Source organism: Paroedura picta, chromosome 9 (assembly GCF_049243985.1).
Source record: "Paroedura picta isolate Pp20150507F chromosome 9, Ppicta_v3.0, whole genome shotgun sequence".
Lineage (NCBI taxonomy): Eukaryota > Metazoa > Chordata > Lepidosauria > Squamata > Gekkonidae > Paroedura > Paroedura picta.
In genome coordinates, this window is record NC_135377.1 from 12,246,391 (window position 1) to 12,269,686 (window position 23,296).

The 23,296-nt window shown below is 44.8% G+C and overlaps 1 protein-coding gene across 7 annotated transcripts in view; it reads left to right on the forward strand.

The window, feature by feature from the left end:
* ENPP2 (ectonucleotide pyrophosphatase/phosphodiesterase 2) overlaps positions 1–23,296 on the forward strand; it is an 88,890-nt gene that overhangs the window by 26,654 nt on the left and 38,940 nt on the right. For 5 of the 7 annotated variants that reach the window (XM_077351600.1, XM_077351599.1, XM_077351601.1 and 2 more), the window contains exons 3-11: positions 1,667–1,822; positions 7,218–7,343; positions 10,302–10,362; positions 14,897–14,994; positions 17,674–17,753; positions 19,135–19,254; positions 21,003–21,058; positions 22,037–22,102; positions 22,655–22,727. In XM_077351600.1, the coding sequence (XP_077207715.1) occupies positions 1,667–1,822; positions 7,218–7,343; positions 10,302–10,362; positions 14,897–14,994; positions 17,674–17,753; positions 19,135–19,254; positions 21,003–21,058; positions 22,037–22,102; positions 22,655–22,727 (836 nt within the window). The remainder of the gene's footprint in view (positions 1–1,666; positions 1,823–7,217; positions 7,344–10,301; positions 10,363–14,896; positions 14,995–17,673; positions 17,754–19,134; positions 19,255–21,002; positions 21,059–22,036; positions 22,103–22,654; positions 22,728–23,296) is intronic. The other 2 variants (XM_077351604.1, XM_077351603.1) reach the window with 1 other exon arrangement.

Below are 23,296 nucleotides of genomic sequence, written 5' to 3' on the forward strand. Positions count from 1 at the left end.
ACCGGGAGTCTCCTGCTGCCAGGCCTGACCACCCCACTGCTGATAAGCTAGCTGGTGGGGGCAGGGTCAGTTATCCATGCAGCACATGTAGCTGGTCGATAGTATTAAATGAATGTTTATTTTATTGGCACTTCAACAGAACTAGTGTTAAAACATTAAAAACATGCTGTCTAGCAGCAACTAGAATAAAATAATGGAATAACAGAGTTGGAAGTGACCTCCTGGGTCATCTAGTCCAACCACTTGCACAATGCAAGATACTCACGGCCCTATCACTCATCCACTGTCACCTGCCACCCCCTTGAGCCTTCACAGAATCAGCCTCTCCGTCAGATGGAGCATCTGTTTAAAAATTTCCAAAGATGGAGAACCCACCACATACTGAGGAAGCCTGTTCCACTGAGAAACCACTCTAAACTTCTTCCGGATGTTTATTTCCCCCTCCTTGTTCTCTGTGAGGCTGCTGTTTCCAATCCTCTCCTCCCTGCCTTGTTCAGAAAAAGAAAGAAAGAGCCTCCTGCTGTGCTTGGCTCTTCTTCCTGCTCTGAGCTTCCCTAGTCAAGTGCAGAATGCTTCCTGTTTCAATGGGGGGGGGGGGATAGGAAGGAGGAAGACCCAGGTTCAAATCAATCTGAACTCATCAGGATTGACAATGGAAAAAAAACAAAGTAAGTGCAGAATCAGCCATAGACGAACTATAGAACAAAGTTTGACTCCTGTGGCACCTTTAACACTGACAAAGCCTGTTTATTTATATAAGGTTTTTGTGTACGCACACTTCATCCAGCTATATTGGTCTTGATAGGGCTTGGGATTTCTTTCAGGTAAAAGACAAGGGGGAAGAATTTGCCCTCATGCTTCCATACCAGGATTCTGATCTTCCCCCTTATCCCATCTTGGATCTTGGATCTCCTGCACTGCACAGAATTTGGCCCTGTTGATGAATGCGCTGTATGTGTCAAAAGGCATATCAGTGTTATGAAGTGCTGCTGTTTATTCCTTTGAGAAAATAGAAAGATGTTTAAAAAGAGTAACATTCACGGACCTTGTTAACACAATTTTACAAGAAGAGAGGATTGTATGTTGTCCCCTTCTCAAACAGTCTTGTTGATCGTAGCCAGCTTACTCAATTCCTGTCTACTGGAGTCTCTGAGGACACAGTATGACCTCACGCTGACCTCCCCATCAGGTTCAGGTTGGTCACACTACATGTTGGGACATTTGGACTTGACCCGGTCCTGAGTCCTTCCAGAGAAACAGAGCTGCAGAGTAACAGAGCATTTTGAAAATATGCATTTATGCCTTATCTTTGAGGATGAGGCACAGAGCCAGACTCACAGCGCTTTGAGGTTTTAAAAAGAGAGAATCTCTACCGGAAAGATTATGTACAAATACATATCATATTCATCTACTCAAGTCTCCTTACTGAAGCAGATGACAAAAGCTGGAAGGGTAGTTACAAAAGCAGCACATTTCAAGCCTCTATGATTGAAACATCTAAGGCTCCCCCCCCCCATCCCTTTCCCCCTTTTATTGGACAATGCACTTGGGCTATTGATTATCTTCTCCTAATCTGCAGTCACTTGAGCAATCTTTACCCACCTGCCGGTTGTCTGAATCATGGTGTCCTCTTTCTTTTCTTTTTTTTCTCTCTCCCCCCACACAGTCTTATCAGATTCCCCCTGGGTCAGTTCTGCTGGATCCTGCAGAAACAGATGTTTTGAACTTCAAGAGGCTGAGCCTCCAGGATGCCGCTGTGACAACTTGTGCAAGAGCTACACCAGTTGTTGTGCTGACTTTGATGAGCTGTGTTTAAAGACAGGTAGGATAGCTTGGGGACTGCCTCCCAAGACTTGTCATGGCCTCTGCCATGTGTCCAAACACCCCCACTGCAGGGAGCCGTCATGGGTTCCTTTTCCAGACTGTCGGGAGGAAGAAATAATCGATGGTGGTAGAAACTGGTTACCCAGCATGGTTTTCAGGGTAAGAGACGTTCAGAGGGAGCTTTCCATTGCCTGTCTCTCGGTCACGACCTTGAACTTCCTGCTGATCCTCCATCCAAATAGTAACCAGGGTTGACCCTGCTTAGTGGCCAAGATCTGATGAGATCAGGCTAGCCTGGGTTATCCAGGTCAGGGCAATCTCACCCCCCCCCCCAATCTTAATAGGGTTCTGAAAACAAATTTGTACATAACCTGTGTTGGGCAGCCACAGAACGGTCATAAAATATTTTTTTCAGCATTATGTTATTTTGGGGGGGAGTCTGGCTCCTAAATTTTACGAATGGCTTGTGAAGCCAGCAAAAATCAGTCGAAGCCTGTGGAGCAATCATCCCGCCCTTCTTCCAGGTTCTGAGCCAGTCCTTGTGCCTCATGCAAATCTAAAGGATTGTCAGCCAATCAGAACCCATGGAACTCCACTGGATGGGAGGAAAGTGAGCCAGCCTTGGTTTAAGAAGGGTGAAGAAACGCATTGTTGTTGTTGTTGTTGTTGTTGTTGTTGTTGTTGTTTGAATAGGGATTTTGTGGCTCCAAAAAGGAGTGTCAGTTTAGCCTGTATTTTATTTGGCTTTGCAGTTGGGTCAATTTAGGAAAGAAAGCTTGTTTAAGTGAGACAAATGAATATCCTGTTAAGGGCCCACTTGTGTGTGTAGGTCAGGGGTAGTCAAACTGCGGCCCTCCGGATGTCCATGGACTACAATTCCCATGAGCCCCTGCCAGCAGGGGCCACGTTTCTTCTGCAGTTGGTTCCCAGTGACCCTAGCTTTCTATTCCTCCTGCTGCTTGAATATGAAAAGTGTTGGGTTTCTTCTTGGCACAGCATAAATTCGGAATGGGTGGTTTCTAAAGCCAAATCACTTCTCTGACAAATTGTTCATTATCTCAGGAGGGCATTGGAAGGGTACAACGACCAAGACGAAAACGAGCTTCCAGTAGCCATTTTTTAAAAAAATTATTATTATTATTATACTGGGGTCAATTTATCTTTGACCAGCCATCCAGAAGATACGTTGGAGGAGGAAATAATAAAAGGCAGCTCCTTTAACAAGGGTTTAAGTAGAACCACTTACCGATTCCCTTCCAGAATATTTATAACATCCTCTGTAAAAAGCCAAAAAGTGCAGAACTCCCAAGTTCAGTAGTTATTTAATGTAAGTTACAGTAAATGCTTTGGAGATGCGCCTGTATAAAGAATAAATCATTCAACTCTACAACTGCCAGTACACAATGTGGTTGTACTCTTAGGGAGGGTGCCAAAAAATATCAAACTTTAAAACAACTTTCCACCTTGCCACAATGCTAGCTTCATATCTACAAGAATATGGCAATGCCCGAACAGTAGCCTCCAGAAAAAAAAACCATCCTCCCTAGCCACACATTTACTTTTAAGAAATCCTGTCCAGTTGAGAGTGTCCTGAACAGTTGGTTTTACCCAAATGTCTATCCAAAACTATGCACCTTAATTGATTGGCATTTAAGACACTGGAAAGTTATATTTGGAGCAGGATAAGACACTGAAAGGCAGGAATTTATTTTATCGATTCATTTAATTTATATCCCGACCCTCACTGTGGCATCTGATAACAGTTTGCTCTTTGGACTAGACCTGTGTCTTAGCTGTACCACTTCAGGATCTTATGAAGCAGCCTCTGTAGGGTTGCCAGCCTCCAGATGGGACCTGGAGATCTCCCAGAATCACAGCTCACCTCCAGACTACAAAGATCAGTTCTCCTGAAGAAATCGGTTGCTTTGGACGCTGCACTTTGTGGCACTGAGGTTCTTGTCCTCTCCAGGCTTCACCCCCAAATCTCTAGGAATTTCCCAACCTGAATCTGACAAACCTACCCCCCACCCCACATCCCTCACTGGTGGCTGGGTGTGTGTGTGCTGGCAACCCTGGTATTTGGTTATACGCAAAAGGGGCTTGCACGTAGAGAACTAGCAATAATGTCATGGAGTTCACCCTCCATGTTGGCAGAGTTTAAATGTGTGAGAGCACCAGGATACTTAAAGAATAAAAAAAAGTTTTATTAAGCAGAGAAACAACTTTCTCCAGAAGGAGAGGAGAGAGTCCTAAATGTAACTGTTCTGCTCTGCATTCGTTCTTATGTGTTCAGGGGGCAAGCAGGGAGGAAATGTGTTCAAAGGAGCAGGAAGTCTCCAAGGCCCATTATGCACGGGCCATAATCCCCGATAATGTTCGCCACCGCTGCCAGTTCAGGCGCGTCCCGGCCCAGGGCTACGGAAGGCCTGCTTTAAGCAAACGAGGGAACTTCCGCAGCTTCATGGGTACACCTGGGGCCAACAGGGGCTGAGGCGAGCCAGTGCTGTGCATAATCACCAGTGCCGGGTCTTTCGGCACGCCCAGCCCTGACCTGTGGTGTCCCTTCAGGGACACCGCATGCCCCTGCAGCCTCCGTGGAGCTGCGGAGCTGGCAGGGGCGGCTCCCTGCCCCACCAGTACGTGAGGAGGGGGCCTGCCCTCTCCCCTACGGCCCCTCCCCACTTCCCCCCGCCGCTTCGCTTACCTCAGCCAGCAGCGATCCGGACCTCCTGGCCCCGGCGTAAAGCACGTGTGCTACGCCGAAGCAACCCAGCATGCCCCGCTCCCGTGCGTACATGGGAAACAGTATGTCAGCAGAGCGGGGTAGCTGCCGCCGTGCATAAAAGGCCCAACTGAGCCAATCTGGATGCTGGAGGGGACTATATGAAAAACATTAGAAAGTTTCTATTCTAACTGCTTACTGCACATCTCCTCTGATACACCCTGTCGGATATTCTTTGAATCTCGCACATTTCAACATTCCAAAGTATCCATTTTCTTCAGGTAAGATGATCTCAGTAGTCTGGAGATGAGCTGTAATTCTGGGGGATCCCCAGGTCCCACCTGGAAGCTGGCATCCCTATAGAGCCTTCAACTTCTGACCCAAGCTGTTCTCAAGAAAATTAACTACCTCACAGAGAACTAGTCAGTTTCTCACAAGCCTTTATGAAGACTGTTAGTTGTCCTGGGAATCAGACTTCCCTTGTGTTTCTTTTTGTCGGAGGACTGTCCTAAGTATACAGATTATATTTCTGCTGTGACGTTTTTGGATCTATTGGAGAGGTGTGTTCTCAAGTCCCGTGTTTCTCAGGCATTCTTGGGCTGATTCATACTAGGTCCAAGTAATGTATAGAAAAGCAGGTTTGCCAGTTCTGTGTTGGGAAATACCTGGGGTCTTTGAGAGTGGAGCCAGGAATGGGTGGGATTTGGGGCAGGGAAGGACCTCAGTAGAGTATAATCCTGTGGACTCCCCCCTCCAAGCAGCCATTTCCTCCGGGGGGACTGATCTCTTTAGTCTGCAGATGAGCTACAATTCAAGGGCATTCCTAGGTCCCACAAGGGGGTTGGCATCCCTAGAGCTCTTAGATCTCCCACCTCTCCCCCAAGAACTGTTTTCTGAGTCAGAAACAGCAAGGAGAGGGGAGGAGATACGATGTGTTCCCCTGTGGAAATGTAAGATGTAGGTCAATGGCCAAAGAAAAGATAAAACGGCTGCACCTGTTACTAAGAGATAAGGCCAAAGCTGATGGTGAAAAATAAATATACATTTTATTACTCTGCTGAAATTCCTAAAATTCCCTATGCATTTTTCCAACGGGCTGCTTTTTCGGGGTTATCTGTTAGTCTTGAAGTCTTTCTTCTACAAGATCTGTAACTGACAGGTATTCCCAGGGAAAACCTCAGGTGTCGTTAGGCTGTGTGTTAAGGGCATCCCCATGCATGCGTGTTCAGATGACTTTACAACCTTTATTCCTTTTGGTCGCCTAAAATTCCAGTTTTGTGGATGGAGAAATTAAGCCAAGGGAGTTGCCACCAAGGGCTGAACAGAAATTTTGATAGAATTATGACCAGTTTTAAATGTAGATGATGGGGTTACATACAGTTACCAGATCCCCTCTTTTTAGACATCTGCCCTGTTTTAGGCTCTTTTTGAACAACTGATGAACATGTCCCCTTTTGGGGTTGGAAGGTTAGAAACATGCCTAGTTAGTAGCAGTTATCACAGCTTAAATAGTAGGGGCATTTAGAATGAGATTGTGTCAAAGTGATCACTTTTTTGAAGTAGTCAGTTGGGAAAGCTGTATGGAAGGGTGGTCTAAAAATCTAATTCATTAAATAAATAAAATAAAAGATGTCCTTTTTTTTTTTGCTTTTCCAAACTGTGGTCCCCCTGGGTTACATCAACACTTGGTTCCTATAAACTGGAGCACAAGAAGTCTGCAGGGACAAAATTTCTGTTTCCTTCAGCAGCCCGCTATGACCAGGTGGGAAGCAGATGCTGAGTATTAAGAGACCTTTGTAGACAAAATGTCACATGAGGAGGCAAATTGGGCACAATTGCCCCCGTCTTTCTGTGCTAAGAGGAGGACCATCTCTTCTGTCAGCTTAGAGTCCTTAAACTTTAGTCACCTGAGGACCCCCAATTTTGAATTAAAATTATTTCAAAATGCATAGTAAGCATTATGGAGGCCTCTGACCTGTGGTATCATCTGAACCATAAGAACCACGCTACAGAAGTGAGTTTAAGATTTTTTAATTGTTTGTACAGATCCTACAAGATCAGCTCTCAGAGGATAGCTGATTCCTTAGGGCCACTGCTCAAAAGAACTGATGTGAATCAAAAGAGCCAGACTTCTAATGAACCTTGTCCCTTGATTGGAAGAGATGTGTGTCCGAGATACTACATTTCCTTATTGGTTGGCATTATATTGCAGGAACTTGGGAATTTGGTGACATTCCATTGTTGATATTGCTTAGTTAAGAACAAGCCTTTGCTTTCACTTCACTTGTTTAGTTGGTTGCTGGCTGTGACTGGTGGTTATGACCAACTGGGGACAACCTGGTCTTGTCAAATCTTGGAAGCTAAGTAGGGTCAAGCCTTGTTAGTACTCAGATGGGAGACCACCAAGGAAATCAAGGGTAGCTATGCAGCAGCAGGCAATGGCAAGCCACCCCTGTTCATTTCTTGTCTTGGAAATCCTTTGGGGTCACCACACGTTGGTTGTAACAGCACATAAAACACACACAATCTTAAAGGGTTCAAAGTTTTGTCCCCCCTGTGCATGCTAGAAGAAGCCAAATGACTGCAGGTGCCACTGTTGTTGCCTTTTTTTTTCATTTTGAGAGAGTGTAAAAATGTCTTATGTGTTTCTTTGCTTTGCTACTGCTGCTAGCTGGAGGCTGGGAATGTACGAAAGAGCGTTGTGGGGAGGCAAGGAATGAAGATAACGCTTGCCAATGCTCTGAAGACTGCCTGGCCAGAGGGGACTGCTGTACTAATTTCCAAGTGGTCTGCAAAGGTATCTGTTTCTCTTCCTTTTCTACCTGGAAATAAGCACCACGGTGACAGTTTTGGAAGGAGTGGGTCATCTAATCCACCTTCCTTATCTCATAAGAAAAACGATGCTAAAGTTTGAATATTTCTCCCCAGTCATTTAACCTGAAACTGTAATCTGCATTAAAGGTGAGGAGGTCAACTGGGGTGGGTGGGAGAGTGGTGCTATATATCAGTGGTCCCCAACCTTTATTAGGCTGGGGACCGGCAGGGCATTGGGTCGCGCCCGCAGGGACCGCGCCCGCGCGGGGCCACGCCCATGCTTCGGGCCGCGCCCGCGAGCCGCGCCCGGCCGCACCCGGCCGCACCCGCGGATCGGGCCGAGCGGGCGCGGCCTGCACGGGCGTGGCCCGGCCCTGATTCCCTCTCCCCGCCCTCCCGCAGTAAGTAGCTTCCCGAGCCGCAAGCTTGCGGCCTGGGAAGTTTTTTACTGCGGGGGGGGGCGGGGAGAGGGAGCCGCGGCCCGGCGCCATGGCCTTGGCGGCCCGGCGCCGGGCCGCGGCCCGCAGGTTGGGGACCACTGCTATATATCCATTCCCAAGTTACTTTTACCTAGGCCCATTCTGCACACATTAGATAATGCACTTTCAATGCACTTTAGAAGCAGATTGTTCTGTTCTGCACCGGAAAATCCAGCTGCAAAAGCACATTGAAAGTGCATTATCCTTTGTTTGCAGAATAGGTCCTAGTTGAGGAGAAAGTGCAAAAGTGAAATAGCCCTTTAAAGTGCAAGATTTGTTGCTCTTATCCCTTATTTTCCCCACTTTGAAAAAAACCATAATTTTGGAAGCATACCCTAAAGCAAAGTTGGTATACATTCATCCCATCTTGTCTAAATCTTCAAGGAAGGAATTTCAGCCATCTCCCTAGATAGCTTATCTGGTTGTTCGGTTGCTTTTAGTGGTCTATTGCTTGAAAGGGTTACTCTTTTTGTTATTTTGCTTGAAACAATAACCTGCATGGTTTCTCAGTTTATTTCCTTTCTTGGCACACTGATCAGAAGGTTTTTCAGGCATATTTTGGAAATGTGCCTCTATTCAGAAACTCCCTTATGCTGGGTATATATGTTTTTTTCCAGGTAGCTATTTCAGAGCTATTCCTCCCCTTAAATATTCCCTTTAAAGAGAAGCAGACATTCCCAGGCTCCCTCTGAATAGCCAGTAGCAAAATGTCTTAGTGACCTGGGCTCTCAGCCAGGAGGACTGTAAATTCATCTTCAGAAGGATCAGTTGGATGCATCGCCTTTTCAGCACTGAGAATGCTACTGCTATTCTGACTTGGATTAATAGTTGATAACTTGAACGCTTGAAGCTGCAGATCAGGCTTAAAGTTTTGGTTATCACCTTTAAGGCCATACGTGGTCTGGGCCCACTGTACCTAAGGGGTCGCTTCTCTGCCTTCACCCCTCAAAGAGCCTTACGCTCCACCAGTTTCAACTTCCTGGTGATTCCTGGCCCCAAGGATGCCCACTTGACCACAACCAGGGCTAGAGCTTTCTCTATGCTGGCCCCCACCTGGTGGAACGAGCTCCCAGCGGAGATCGGGGCCCTGACGGAACTCGAACAGTTTTGCAGGGCCTGCAAAAGGGAGCTCCTCTGCCAGGCATTTGGTTGAGGTCAACCAGCACCATTGCTTCCCACCACTCTCATGCCCTCCCCAGCCTCCTTCCTACAACCATCACTGCAGACTCACCCATCCCACTGGGCCATCAGTAAGCCTTGATTTATTGTTCTCCCCAATGTTCTATTTTTCATAATGCACTTTCAATGCACTTTAGAAGTAGATTATCCTGTTCCGCACAGCTAAATCCAGCTGCAAAAGCACACCAAAAGTGCATTGTCCAATGTGCACAGAAGCAGTGCTACCATGCGCATACAACTGTACAATGCAGAGCCCTTGTTGGTGATTAATTTTTAACAGAAGACATATTTTTTGAATCGAGGAAGGGTTTGAAAGGTCAGCAATGGTGATTCTGCCTACTGACTCACTCCCATATGAGCCAAGACATGGGAAAACAGCACTCTCACCCTTCTCTACTCCAGCATGAACATCAGTCAAAAATCTGGCAGGACATGACCTTGTACTCCCTCTCGACTCCCACTTACCTTGTCTTGGTTTGCACACGTTAGCCACTGACAGGCATAAGAGAAGTGCTGTGTGCCAAGGACTGCATTGCTGGCCAAGCTGAATAGGGCCAAGGTCGCCCCTATTTGCTGCACCCACTAGTGCCGTATGGCCCCTTCGGTTCCCTGAACTCTAGCTGAGGTTGCAGGGAGGGGAAATCTGCAAAAGCAACTCGGACCGGGTCACTCACTTCTTCAGTTCTGTGGAGTTTCAGCTGAAAACAAGATAACATGTTTCTAGCACTTGTTCCTGTGGACTGAGCTAAGGACAGATGGGAATCAGTTCTCTAAGGGAAAACTTTATGTGCAGAAAGGTTAAGTGCCCCTGTCCTAGAGCCATGGCATTAATTGAAAATGGCCCCTCAGATCCATGGCTACTTTTCTAGAACACGAGACACATCGGAAGCCTGGGTTCGGTGACTCTTTAAGCTTACCCATGATCAATTATATAGGAAGAGGAACGGGTTTAGTGGTTGCGCTCACGTGTGCTGTTACTTGGGAGTAATTTCCAGTGATCACAATGGGAATTGCAAGTCCACACGCATAGCTTTGGATTGTATGTCATTGGTTTGGCTATAGCAGTGCACAATAATTTGTATATCCTGGAGAGCCATCTGAAAGAGAGGCTGATTCTGTGAAGGCTCAAGGGAGCGGCAGGTTACAGTGGATAAGCGATAGGGTTGTGAGTGTCCTGCATACTACAGGGGGTTGGACTAGATGACCCAGGAGGTCCCTTCCAACTCTATGATTCTATGATTCTAACTGCACAGTGCACACTATTTTGCCTCTTTTCACTTTAGGAGAAACTCCCTGGGTTCAGGATGAATGTGAGGAAATACGGTCTCCAGAATGCCCAGCAGGGTAAGTACATTTTTACAGCAGATAATTGCTATACACAGACCCCTCTGGATTCTCTTACTTATTTATTCTTTTCCTTTCCTTTTTAGTGGTCTTTGGTTTTAAGCCTTAAGGCAATATGTCTTATAACACAGGAGATTCATTGTTAATTTAACAATAATTTTAATTATTATTAAATTAATAATTATTAATCATTATTAATTTCATTATTATTAAGATAGGATTCCAGTGGCCTGGCACTTGATGGGTCCATGTTCCATAATAAGAAAAAGTTTTCACATGTTCAAAATCCTAAATAGCACTAACATTAAACTCGTATATTACATTCAAAACACTTTACAGCAGGGGTAGTCAACCTGTGGTCCTCCAGATGTCCATGGACTACATTTGCTGGCAGGGGCTCATGGGAATTGTAGTCCATGGACATCTGGAGGACCACAGGTTGACTACCCCTGCTTTACAGTATCCTAGCACATCTGCCAACTGACTACACACCGAGGAGGGTATCATTTTTAGAAGATGGATTTACCCTTGCTGTTCCAGATGTTTCCCCAGGAGAGTACAGCCAATTAGACGGTATTAGGTGTTATAGCAGGGTACCTATCTTTCCTGTATTTATTATTATTATTTAATTTTTAGACCGCCCTTCTCCCAATAGGTCTCAGGGCGGTTTACAACATAAATAGTTAAAACACAATAAAATCCCCATAAAAACCCCAATTAAAAGTTACATATAACATATCACATAACATATAGCGGCGGTGGTCACAATTCTGATCTTAGTTCAGCCTGGTGGAGAGAATAATGTTCAGAAGAGGGTGGCACCAATACAATACATCTAACCATGATCTCGGTGTTAGAGATCTCAATATTGGAGGGGATCCTCTGATGGATTAGTGGGAGAGCTGCCCTGGCCTCAACCATATGCCTGGCGGAAGAGCTCCGTCTTACAGGCCCTGCGGAAAGCTGGTAGATCCTGCAGGGCCCTTAGCTCTTCTGGGAGCTCGTTCCACCAGGTTGGGGCCAGGACTGAAAAGGCCCTGGCCCGGGTCGAGGCCAGGCGAGCATCCCGTGGGCCCGGGACAACCAGTAAATTCATACCCGCAGAGCGGAGTGCCCTGCGGGGGGCATAAGCAACCAAGTGGTCCCACAGGTAGACGGGACCCAGGCCGCGTATAGCCTTAAAGGTCAATACCAATACCTTGAATCTGATTCGGAAACAAACTGGTAACCAGTGCAGATGACGAAGCACCGGCTGAATGTGGGCCCTCAAAGGTTTTCTAGTGAGGACCCTGGCAGCCGCATTTTGGACCAGCTGTAACTTCCGAGTCAAAGACAAGGGAAGGCCCGCGTAGAGCGAGTTACAGAAGTCTAATCTGGAAGTGACCGTTGCATGGATCACTGCAAACAACAACTCAGTTCTGAAAAAGGGATTCCAAGATAGTGGCCTTTCATTTCTGGCTTAATCTGTCCGGCAAAAAAAGCAAAAGAAAAAAGAAATAAAATCCCGATATCAAGGTATGGTCATAGAATTTAGATATGCTGGTTATTATTTATAAAATTCCTGAATTGCTTTTATCCAGTCTCAAGTGGCCACTCAAAGCAAGTGGCCACTCAAGTGGCCACTCAAAGCAAGTGGCCACTCAAAGCAAGGCATGATACAGTCAGACCCACATTTGACAACAAAAACCCTATGACTCAGTAAAACAATTGATAAATGATTGGTCTCACACACTATATAACAAATGTTCAATCCACTTTCAATCCATTGGATTTTACTCTGTGACATGGCAAAACCCACCCGTAAACAGTCATTGAAGTGGGTTGAAACTTCATTAGTTTAGCATGTGTGAAAGTGCTCAATGGGGAGGCATGCATGCTCTGGGTTAATATGATGTTTAGGATGCACAGGTGGGATCTGGTGCTCATTTATTCGATAACAGTTCAAGAACAACCTCAAGGCTCTCAGTCTTTGAGGATAAGTAGTTCCTGAATGGAAATAGTTCATATATAGGCTGACCATTTGCCCACCTGTGGAAGCTCCAATCTATGCTCAGTCAGTGGAGCAACAGGTGATGTCACTTCCAGGTGATCACAGTGTCTGCAACTCTCCTCACTCCCTAAGCTCTGCCATCCCCACACTCCAAGCATTTCAGGTGCAGATGTGGCAACCGTCCTCATGGAGGATTTATGAGCTCTCCTAGAGTGGTTCAGCAGGTGGATGGAAAGTATAAGATGCAAATCAATGAATGCAACTGGGTCTTGCAGCATCTTAGAATCATAGATTTGGAAGGGGTCCTGCAGGCCATCTAGTCCAACCCGCTGCTCAGTGCAGGATCAGCCTAAAGCAGGGGTAGTCAACCTGTGGTCCTCCAGATGTTCATGGACTACAATTCCAAAGCTGGCAGGGGCTGATGGGAATTGTAGTCCATGAACATCATGGGAATTGTAGTCCATGCACATCTGGAGGATCACAGGTTGACTACCCCTGCCCTAAACCATCCAGGATAAGTATCTGTCCAATTGCTGCTTGAAGACTGCCAGTGAGGGGGAGCTCACCACCTCCTTAGGCAGTCAAGTCCATTGCTGAACTACTCTGACTGAACATTTTTTCCTGATATCTAGCTGATATCGTTCTCCACATAGTTTAAACCCATTACTATGGGTCCATTGGCAACCCAACTGGGATTGTTCTTCCATATTTACATTTACAGGCACACCTGCAAGCATCAATGTTATGGTGCATTCACTTTGCCATAACCTCCTTCAGAGGTTTGAATCTTAAAGGGACCTGAAACATGGAGCACTCTCAAGACAGATTTTTAATAAAACAAACCATTTCCAAAAGGCAAAATAGGGACAGTAATTTTCCAGAGACAGCTACCAGGTAATTAGGATTATCCTTGGTAAATACAAACTGTTTGAGGATACACAGAACTACTTTAAACTGCATACACAGAATTAAGGGTGCTTAATGGGACAAATTGGATTTGAAGACTGGAATTTACAAAGGAAATAAAGCTTCAACATTGGGGCAGGCTATTGCTGAGCAAACAAATAAGTCTGTAATAAGATGGAGAACTACCTCAAGGTGGGATCATTGGAGCATCCGAAAACAGAAACAGAAGAAGTTCCTCTTTTTCCTTTTTGAATAACCGGCTGCCAAACGCAACCAGCAGTTTGCATTCTCCATCAGGTTTTAGCCGAGTGCTTGTTTTGAAATTATCTCAGGGTTGAATCAATTGAAGTCATGGCAGACTGAGGATCAGATTTCCAGTTAGGGTTCCTGACTCCAGGTTGGGAATTTTTTTGAGATTTGGGGGTTAAACCTGGGGATGGTGGGCTTTGGAGAATGGAAGGACCTTAATGGGATATAATTCTATGGAGTCTTAACATTGCCAAGTCCCTCAGCCTTTCCTCATAGGGCTTGGTCCCCAGGCCCCGGATCATCCTCATCGCTCTCCTCTGCACCCCCTCAATTTTGTCCCTGTCCTTTTTGAAGTGAGGCCTCCAGAACTGCACCAATCCAATAATTATGAAGCATGCTAAATGTGTCTTCATCAGTGATGGAACCTCTTTTTTTTTTTTGCATATACACAACAGAAGCTGGTAACGGAAAGAAGCGGGGGAAGGGGGAATGAAGAAACAAAACAATATAAGTTCTCGGCATCCAATTAAATTTAAATCACTATACGTTGTAAAGGTTTTCATATAGCTTCTAATAACAACTATAATTTGGGGGGCTTCTATTATTGTTCATGGTAATTGTTGTAAACCACATTGTAGCCACTTCTCATGAGACAGTGGCATAGAGGTTCGAATATAAATAAATAAATAAGCACAATCAACATCATACTTAAACAAAAATCCCTGGAACACTCGGGGGGGGGGGGGGGGAAGGGGCCCTGAAACATTCTTCAGGCTTTGAGAAACCCCCAGAAGTGGTGCAGTCCTGCAGAATATGGTTGGGAAGCAGAACTGTGGTCACGCCCACTTGAGGCCCCTCCCCTTCCCATCCCCTCCAGGCCCATCATTGGCCATTTTGTGAGAGGGGGGGGGAGGGTTGACATGACCATATATGGTAATATCACCTGATAAATGTTTAATTCATTAAAAAATAATTCAAAAATTAATTCCTACCCATTTGAGAAACCCTTCCAGGACCGTCAGGACACCCCAGGGTTTCACAAAACCCTGATCGAGAAAGTCTGCTCTAACCACTGCAGCATACTGTCTGGATCTCCCTAGCAACAATGCTCGTTTTTCTCTTGGAACATTCCCAGGTGAAGTTGCCCGGGAACCCTCTAAAAGTTACATCTAGCATTGTTGGGGTAGTCAAACTGCGGCCCTCCAGATGTCCATGGACTACAATTCCCATGAACACCAGCCAGTATTCAGCAGCATTCGCTAGAAGGGGCTCATGGGAATTGTAATCCATGGACATCTGGAGGGCCGCAGTTTGACTACACCTAGTTGCTCTCTTTTTCTGCCATGTGGTCTTCAGCCTGTAGCTCATGAGTGTATTTTTACGCTTCAGATTTCTTCGCCCCCCTTTGATCATCTTCTCTGTCGATGGCTTCCGAGCATCCTATATGAAGAAAGGCGATAAAGTGATGCCCAACATTGAAAAGCTAAGTAAGCATAATCTCTCTCTCCCTTTCCTTCACTGCTTTTAACGTTTATATAGAAATGGGGATACATGTCTATGCTACTGCTTTGTAGAGAGTCTATGCCAGCTTAACTATCATGGCTTCCTGCAAAGAATTCATGGATATTGTAGTTTGGTGAGGGTGCTAAAGATTATCTTTTAATCGTCAGAGGATCCTGGGCAGAGAAAATGAACATTCAAGTGTGTAGTTTAAATATGATTAAACACAGGCTAATCAACTGATTGCCTTAATGTTCCATTTTCATTCCCCAGTGTTAATGTAGATTTTTTTCCTGTGGCAAAACAACTTTAACATGCTTTCCCAGTCTTTCCTTGTTTTTTCCCCATTCACTCCTAGAAACATAGAATCATAGAGTTGGAAGGGACCTCCAGGGTCATGTAGTCCAACCCCCAACTCACAACTACCTGCCCACCCACAGTGACCCCAATTTCATGCCCAAGTGATTCCTTCACCAAAAATCTCCAGAATCCAACCTGCCCTGGAGGGAATTCACCTGCCATCCCACAGTGGCAATCAGCAATTTCCTGGGTATGCAAGGAAATGCCACAAGAGACAAAAACTGACATATTTCTTCCTGCCTCCCCTCGCTCACTCCTAAACTAGTTTTTCCTGTACCTCTCCCTCCCTGGAAAGCACCATACTCATAGTAGTAGCCCTTTGAGAACATGATGTTCCTGGTGTCTTGACTGCACATGTGGAATGAACTGTGTCATCTTCCCAATGTGTGTGACTGCCATGTCTTCAGAGAAGCTCAACAAGTGGATTTTCTACCGTTACATGGATAGCGGACCCCAATTTAATTTGTCGTCTGGTTTGTGTGTTCTGAAACGGAAATGTATGCATTAAAAAACAGTGGTTGCACATATTGGGTGGATTGCACATAGCACATTTGTTCCATACATGTGGTGGTAACTGTAACCATTGAACAAGGCTAGTATATTGGAGAGAGCAGGAACCCCCCCCCTCCCATTGGTAATGTTTACTGTGCTGCTAGTTTGGTGTAGTGGTTAGGAGTGTGGACTTCTAGCCTGGCATGCCGGGTTCGATTCTGCACTCCCCCACATGCAGCCAGCTGGGTGACCTTGGGCTCGCCACGGCACTGATAAAACTGTTCTGACCGAGCAGTGATATCAGGGCTCTCTCAGCCTCACCCACCTCACAGGGTGTCTGTTGTGGGGAGAGGAATGGGAAGGCGACTGTAAGCCGCTTTGAGCCTCCTTCGGGTAGGGAAAAGCGGCATATAAGAACTAACTCTTCTTCTTCTTCTTCTTCTTCTACTTACCCTATCCAGTGCCATGTTTTCTTCTTAGCTTTAAGTGGAGTCTTCCTTTATAGGGCAAAACAGATATAACAGCCATGGCCTCCATTTATTGATTTGATGGTAGGTGATGGTAGGTGATCTACTGACCGGAATAGGGGATCACCTGGTATGGTAGGCGATCTACTGACCGGAATAGGGGATCACCTGGCATGGTAGGTGATCAACTGACTGGAATAGGGGATCACCTGGTATGGTAGGTGATCTACTGACTGGAATAGGGGATCACCTGGTTTGGTAGGTGATCTACTGACCGGAATAGGGGATCACCTGGTATGGTAGGTGATCTACTGACTGGAATAAGGGAGGAATGTCATCCCGCACTCTGTTGAAGTTTTAGATTGTTACATTGTATTTTATTGGAGATTAACTGAAGGGGTTTCATGGAAATTGTTATATTTTACTGTTTATCCTGATGTGAGCCGCCTCGGGCCGATTGTGTCGGGAAGGACGGGGTATAAATTAAATTATAAATATAAATAAATAACTAAATATTTTTTGCTTGCCAGGTCAGAGGTATAAATTGGTAATAATATGCTTTTTAAAAATCTGAGCACCTCAGTGTGTGGGGTGTGGGTGTGTTTTGCTATAAAAATGCGGCATGCTTTTAAAAAAATGAAATACATCCATCTAGTTAAACTTCATTTTAAAGATCTCATGTGGCTCAATACGCTGAAACCTTTGTAATTTTCTGAATGGTTAAACTAGTAATCGCTAAATGTAGTGCTTGTAGCTCGGTCAGAAAGCCGATGAAAGTTTTCCCGATGGGGCTGATGCACCATTAAAACGGTATTTAAATCTGTTGTTTTATTAATCTCCAGATATAGAGTTGCAGGCTTAAAAAGGCCACGCATTTAGAAGAAACACACTGCCTGGTTCTATGCAATGGGTTCTTTTATATAGTGCATGTTGTAAACATATATACTTTTCTGCAGTTAGATTTTGCCTAAAATGAGCTTGGTATTGTTTAAATCAGTGGTTCTCAACCTCCCTAATGCCTTTAATAAAGTTCTTCATGTTGACCTCCAACCATAAAATTCTGCAAGTGCAACTGACCAATGGTGTGAAGATCCATTGTCCATGATTGTATATAAATTTGTTATAAATTGTATATAAATTGGCGGACGCCTTCAGGAGGAGTGGCAACAGTGGAGGCACGCCCCCCCGGCCAACCCACTCGCCCTGCCATGACCCCTGTGAAATGGATCCCGACCCCCAGGTTGAGAACCACTGGTTTAAATGATATTTGCCCATGGAACCTTTTGGCATATATTTTATTTATACCAATTCTGCTTTAAAACACACCATCCTATCTATTGTTTTCAGGATCCTGTGGAACTCACGCCCCGTATATGAGACCTGTCTATCCTACAAAAACCTTCCCTAACTTGTATACTCTGGCAACAGTAAGTCATTTCTCTTTACTTTCTGGATACATGGAATTGACCTTATCTTTCTGTAAATTATAAAATGTGATGGACAAAAGGAAGACCTCTGAATGTAAACTGGGGAGAGGCTGTGGCTCATCGCTTTAGAGCAGGGGTGGTCAACCTGTGGTCCTCCAGAAGTTCATGGACTACAATTCCCATGAGCCCCTGCCAGCATTTGCTGGCAGGGGTTCATGGGAATTGTAGTCCATGAACCTCTGGAGGACCACAGGTTGATTATCCTTGCTTTAGAGCATTGGTTTGACATGCAGAAAGTCCCAGGTTCAAGCCCCAGCATCTCCTGAGGGTAAGAGGTGATGGGAAAGACCTTAGCCTGAGATCCAGGAGAGCTGCTGCCAGTGTCAGTAGACAATACTGACCTTGACGCACCAGGACTCTGATTCAGTATAAAATAGCTTCATGGGTGTCCATGTGCAAACCAGCGAATGGTATTTTTTACCATGCTCTGAAGCTGGAATGAGAAAGGATTATTTCCCCATGTATCTGCACCATGACAAAGTTCGTAGTTGCTAGGGGCAAATACACATGCCAAAAACTGCAGAGTGGCACAATTGTGTATGAATTGCACCGTATGATTGTGTATGAATTGCACTGTTGTAAATTGAAATAGATCACACCCACACACACATACACCCCCATGGTCTTAACCACATAGCTGTACAGCCAAGAAATGGATTGCAGCATTTTCCCTCCTGCTTTTAACTTTCAGGGAGGTGTCATGTAAGACTTCTTTGTTAGACTGTTGTGTACTCATGCCTGTTTTGTGAAGAACCATATATATCCATGTAGGTGAAGTGTTCTTATTCATAAAACGATTCTCACTTTTCAGGTGAGGGACAGAACATTTTTCTGATGTTCTTTAGGTAGGCACCTGTGTTATCCGGATAGTTGAGCTACTAGGTGGGAATAACGTGCCCAGAAGATAGATTTATCCATTAATGTTAAACCACTATGTATACATTTCTAAATGTTTAAACTGTTATTCATGACATATTGTCTATAAATTGTCATAAAGAGGTAGAGTTAAACAGAACTGGTCAGGGAAAGAGATCTAATAGTGCGTTTGGATTTTACTTCATGAAGTGTTTTAAAAGATGAATCTACATATCTGAAGGGGAAAAAATCCTCCTGAAGCCATCATATCCGTCCTTCTTAAATCTAGTAATTTCTGTCCTGAAGTCATGTTGCCTAGTTAATAATCTACTTAATTACCTAACAGTTTCAACACATTTTAAAGTCTCTCTTGATTACAGGACTTATGCTATTAAAAAGTCAACTCCATGTTCAGGACACAGTATGTAGAGAGTTTCACTAATCTGAATTTTCCTTTTGTGCAAAGGGACTGTACCCTGAATCTCATGGAATCATCGGCAACTCAATGTACGACCCTGTATTTGATGCAACCTTTAATCTCCGAGGCCGGGAGAAGTTCAACCACAGATGGTGGGGAGGACAACCAGTAAGCTTCAAAGTTTATGAAATGTCACCAAAAGCAATAGTTCTGCAAATAGATAGATAGATAGATAGATAGATAGATAGATAGATAGATAGATAGATAGATAGATAGATAGATAGATAGATAGCCAGCCTCCAGGTGGAGACTAAAGATCTCCCTGTATTACATCTGGGCCTAGTCTGCACATAATAGATAATGCAATTTCAATGCTCTTTAGAAATAGATTTTCCTGTTCTGCACAGGAAAATCCAGCTGCCAAAGTACATTGAAAGTGCATTATCCTACGTGTGCAGACTAGGCCCAGGTCTCCAGATGACACAATTCTGTTCCCTCAGAGAAACTGGCCATTTTGGAGGGTGGAATAAATGGACTCACGACCTTGCTGAGCTCCCTCCCATCCCTGAACCTGCCCTCCCTGGGCTCCATTCCCTCCCCCACCCCAAATCTCCAAGTATTTTCCCACCCTGAGCTGGCAACCATAGCAGGCTCTTGCAGTGTTTCTTAGCTAAGTGTTATAGGGCCAAAAGTTAGCTGTGCCTAGGACTGCAGTCTTGTGTTAGGGAGTAAGAGTTGGGGAATGAGAGTCAACATGTGGCAAACAGTGACACTCTAATCTGGAGGTCATTATAAATGGCATGTTATATTACCAAGGAGAGTAAGAATTACTAAAAGTTAATAAGCCATCGGGGAAGACAGTTGTATCCGAAAATGAGGTATACCAGATCTCATTCTGGCATGAGAAATAAATCTCATTCTGGCATTAGAAATTGAATACACTTTTGTCATAGCAGCCAGCTTGATATTTCTTTGCTTGTCTGGATTTTTGGCTGGTTGTTCTTCTTGCTAGCATGTAGAATATTAAGTAGCTGGAGTATTTTACAAAGCGCAGAGCACCAGATAGTTCTGGCAGGTCTTCTGATATGCTTATCTTTGCCTAGCCTATGTTAAACTGCAAAGAGTCCGTAGGCTGCTATCCTGCCGGTCCTGGTTTTTGAAGCATATAGAATCACTGAGTTGGAAGGGTTCCGCCTAAAGCTTGACGAAAGCACACTGGCATTTTTGTGTAGAAAGATGGAACGACATATAGATGTCTGTTGCATAATACTTGGACACATGGAGGTTATGTGAAGAGAGCTTTAAAGCAGGGGTAGTCAACCTGTGGTCCTCCAGATGTTCATGGACTACAATTCCCATGAGCCCCTGCCAGCAAATGCTGGCAGGGGCTCATGAGAATTGTAGTCCATGGACATCTGGAGGACCACAGGTTGACTACCCCTGCTTTAAAGGCTTCATGGGGTGGCCCCATCCTATGGTGAGTTGACCTTCTGCACAGCCAGGAAAATTACACTTGTCAATATGTGCTAAACGCAAAAATTGCACAAACCAAGATGACCGTGTGCAGGGAGCCAACGTTTCCAGGCTTTCTCTGACCTTTGTGCATCCGGACGGTTGGTTATGTGAACAATATAACAGATTGGGCTGGAATTTTGCATGTGTGGAATTGCCGAACACAAAGTTTAGAGGAAGGGCCCTGTTCACCCTTGCAATGTGGATTTGGCGTTCTGTCGATCAAGCTTTCTAACTCGTTTGCAATATGAGTAATCCAATTTTAAGGGGCAGAAAGGGAATGCAACTTGGGGAAGGGGGGGGAATAGGGAAAATGTGCTGTGACATTGAGTTTTAATAATTGTTCTCTCTTGTGACCCAAAGCCTTGAGCCCTTTTGTAATCTCCTTATATTTTCCTCATTAGATATGGATTACTGCTGCCAAGCAAGGGGTGAAAGCTGGTACATTCTTTTGGTCTGCGTAAGTAATCTCTGTTTTCTGAACAGTGTGAGAGAAAATGCAGTGCCCAGCCATGATATTAAACACCAAATGAAATCAGATGTTACAAGAAGGTGCATTCGTTCGTTCGTTCGTTCGTTCGTTCATTCATTCATTCATTCGGTTTATATACTGCCCCTCACTTTGGCATCTAGGGGCAGTGTACAGTAGAATAAGTACATTGAAACATTTGCATCAATATGAACAGAAAGCATAATGACCATAAAACAGTCAACATCAGAGTTTGAGGACACTGCACATAGGCTACTTGGAGTAGCTCAGATCACAAGGGGGTGACAGCAGCTGAGCAGGGGGTTTAGGTTAGGGTGCGTGAGTGTCAGAGGTTGCTTGGCAGGAGTCCAAGTTGAGGGGGGGGGGGCCTTGCCGTTGGTCTCAACCGAAAGCCTGGTGGAAGAGTTTCATTTTGAAAGCCCTATGGAACTGTTTAAGATCCGGTAGGGCCTTGATTTCATTAGGGTGCTCATTCCATCAGGTTATTAAACTGTGATCTAGTGTGAACATAGTTTGTAGCCATAATCTTGTGACTGTTTTCCTATCTCCCTCCTCTGGTGCATGGAACTCGCTTGAAAATGTTTTGGTGGGCCAAGTTCCAAGCTTCCAGAGGCCATCTGTATGTACGTCCTTCAGCAAATTGGAAGCTTTAATGTAATTCCAGAATTTTAAATTCAGATTTAGTAGACAGCTAGAATTCCAGTTTGTATTGGGGCTAGGTTGTGAGACTTAGGGATGGATGAGCTATAGGGATGTGAGTGTCCTGCATAGTGCATGGGGTTGGACTAGATGACCCATGAGGTTCCTCCCAACTCTATGATTCTATGATTCTACGACTAGCCTATGAGATCTAATTACTGCAATCCTAAACAGGGTTACATTCTTTTCAGCCCACGGAACTCAATGGTTTAGCTGATGCTTTGTCCCGTTTCCTTTATTCCGGTCTAGTATGATTCCTCACGAACGGAGAGTATTGACTATATTGCAATGGCTAACCCTTCCGGACAACGAAAGGTAAAGTTCCTCCCCCTTTTCCTACTGTAACTGTGCAGAATAGAATGCCTCTGTTGCCAACTACCTTGGTAGATTTTTAATTTTGATCAACCACCTTTTTCTGTCCTAAATTCATGACATGAATGCCTCTTGATTACTTGCAAACATTTAATCACGTGGGCTAATGTCATGGGGTTAATGTGTCCCCCACCCCCATCCAGCTTAGGCTCTTGTAGGCGTTGCATGCTGAGGTTTGGCCAATGTCCAGACTGCTAACGGTGTATACATGGCATTGTCATTTGCCAGCGGGCACAGTCACTGGAAATTGCTGCTTGTTCCTCTGCCCCCTGTTCTCTGTTATGAAACTTTTTCTCCATCAGTGTGTTTTGACCCTGTCTGCTTCTCCGTATGCCTGCTAATATTTCACAGAGTTATGGAACAACTAATTGTTTAATCAGGCTGCAGAACACTTACAACCAAGTCGAAGACACGCTCCATCCCCTACCCCACAATGACTTGAGTGGACTTGCTTAAAAAAAAAAAAACTGTTGTGGAAATTTTTCTTTTTTCCAGGCCTTATGCGTACGCTTTCTATTCTGAACAACCAGATATTGCTGGCCACAGATACGGTCCTTTTAACTCAGAGGTTAGTATAGTTCTTCTTACGTAAATGGATTGCCTGTCTCCGTTGACTTGTCATGAGTCTATGGCATGCTGAATTGCTAATTCCTGCATCCATGGATTGTCTGTTCTCCTCTTCTGTAAACATTCGGCTAAGATGTCTTCGCAAACTCAAGGGTGTATATTATGACAGGGCAGTTCCTACTGGAAGGACTGTTACAAGTCTTCATGGAGCCATTTCAGTTTTTCAGCAAAGTGTAGACAAACTGCTCATGAATAGATTGAAAAATGTCATTCCAGCAACCCAGTTGTGTCTGTTAGGTGGACTTGTTTTCTTTTAACAGGATTTAGTTGTCTGGCATGGGTACATAGTACATGGCCGTATTATTTTGATTGCAAGTGGTCTAAAACAGGGGTAGTCAACCTGTGGTCCTCCAGATGTCCATGGACTACAATTCCCATGAGCCCCTGCCAGCGAACGCTGGCAGGGACTCGTGGGAATTGTAGTCCATGGCCATCTGGAGGGACGCAATTTGACTACCCCTGCTCTATATACTGTGTCCTGAACACTGAGTTGACTTTTTAATACCATAA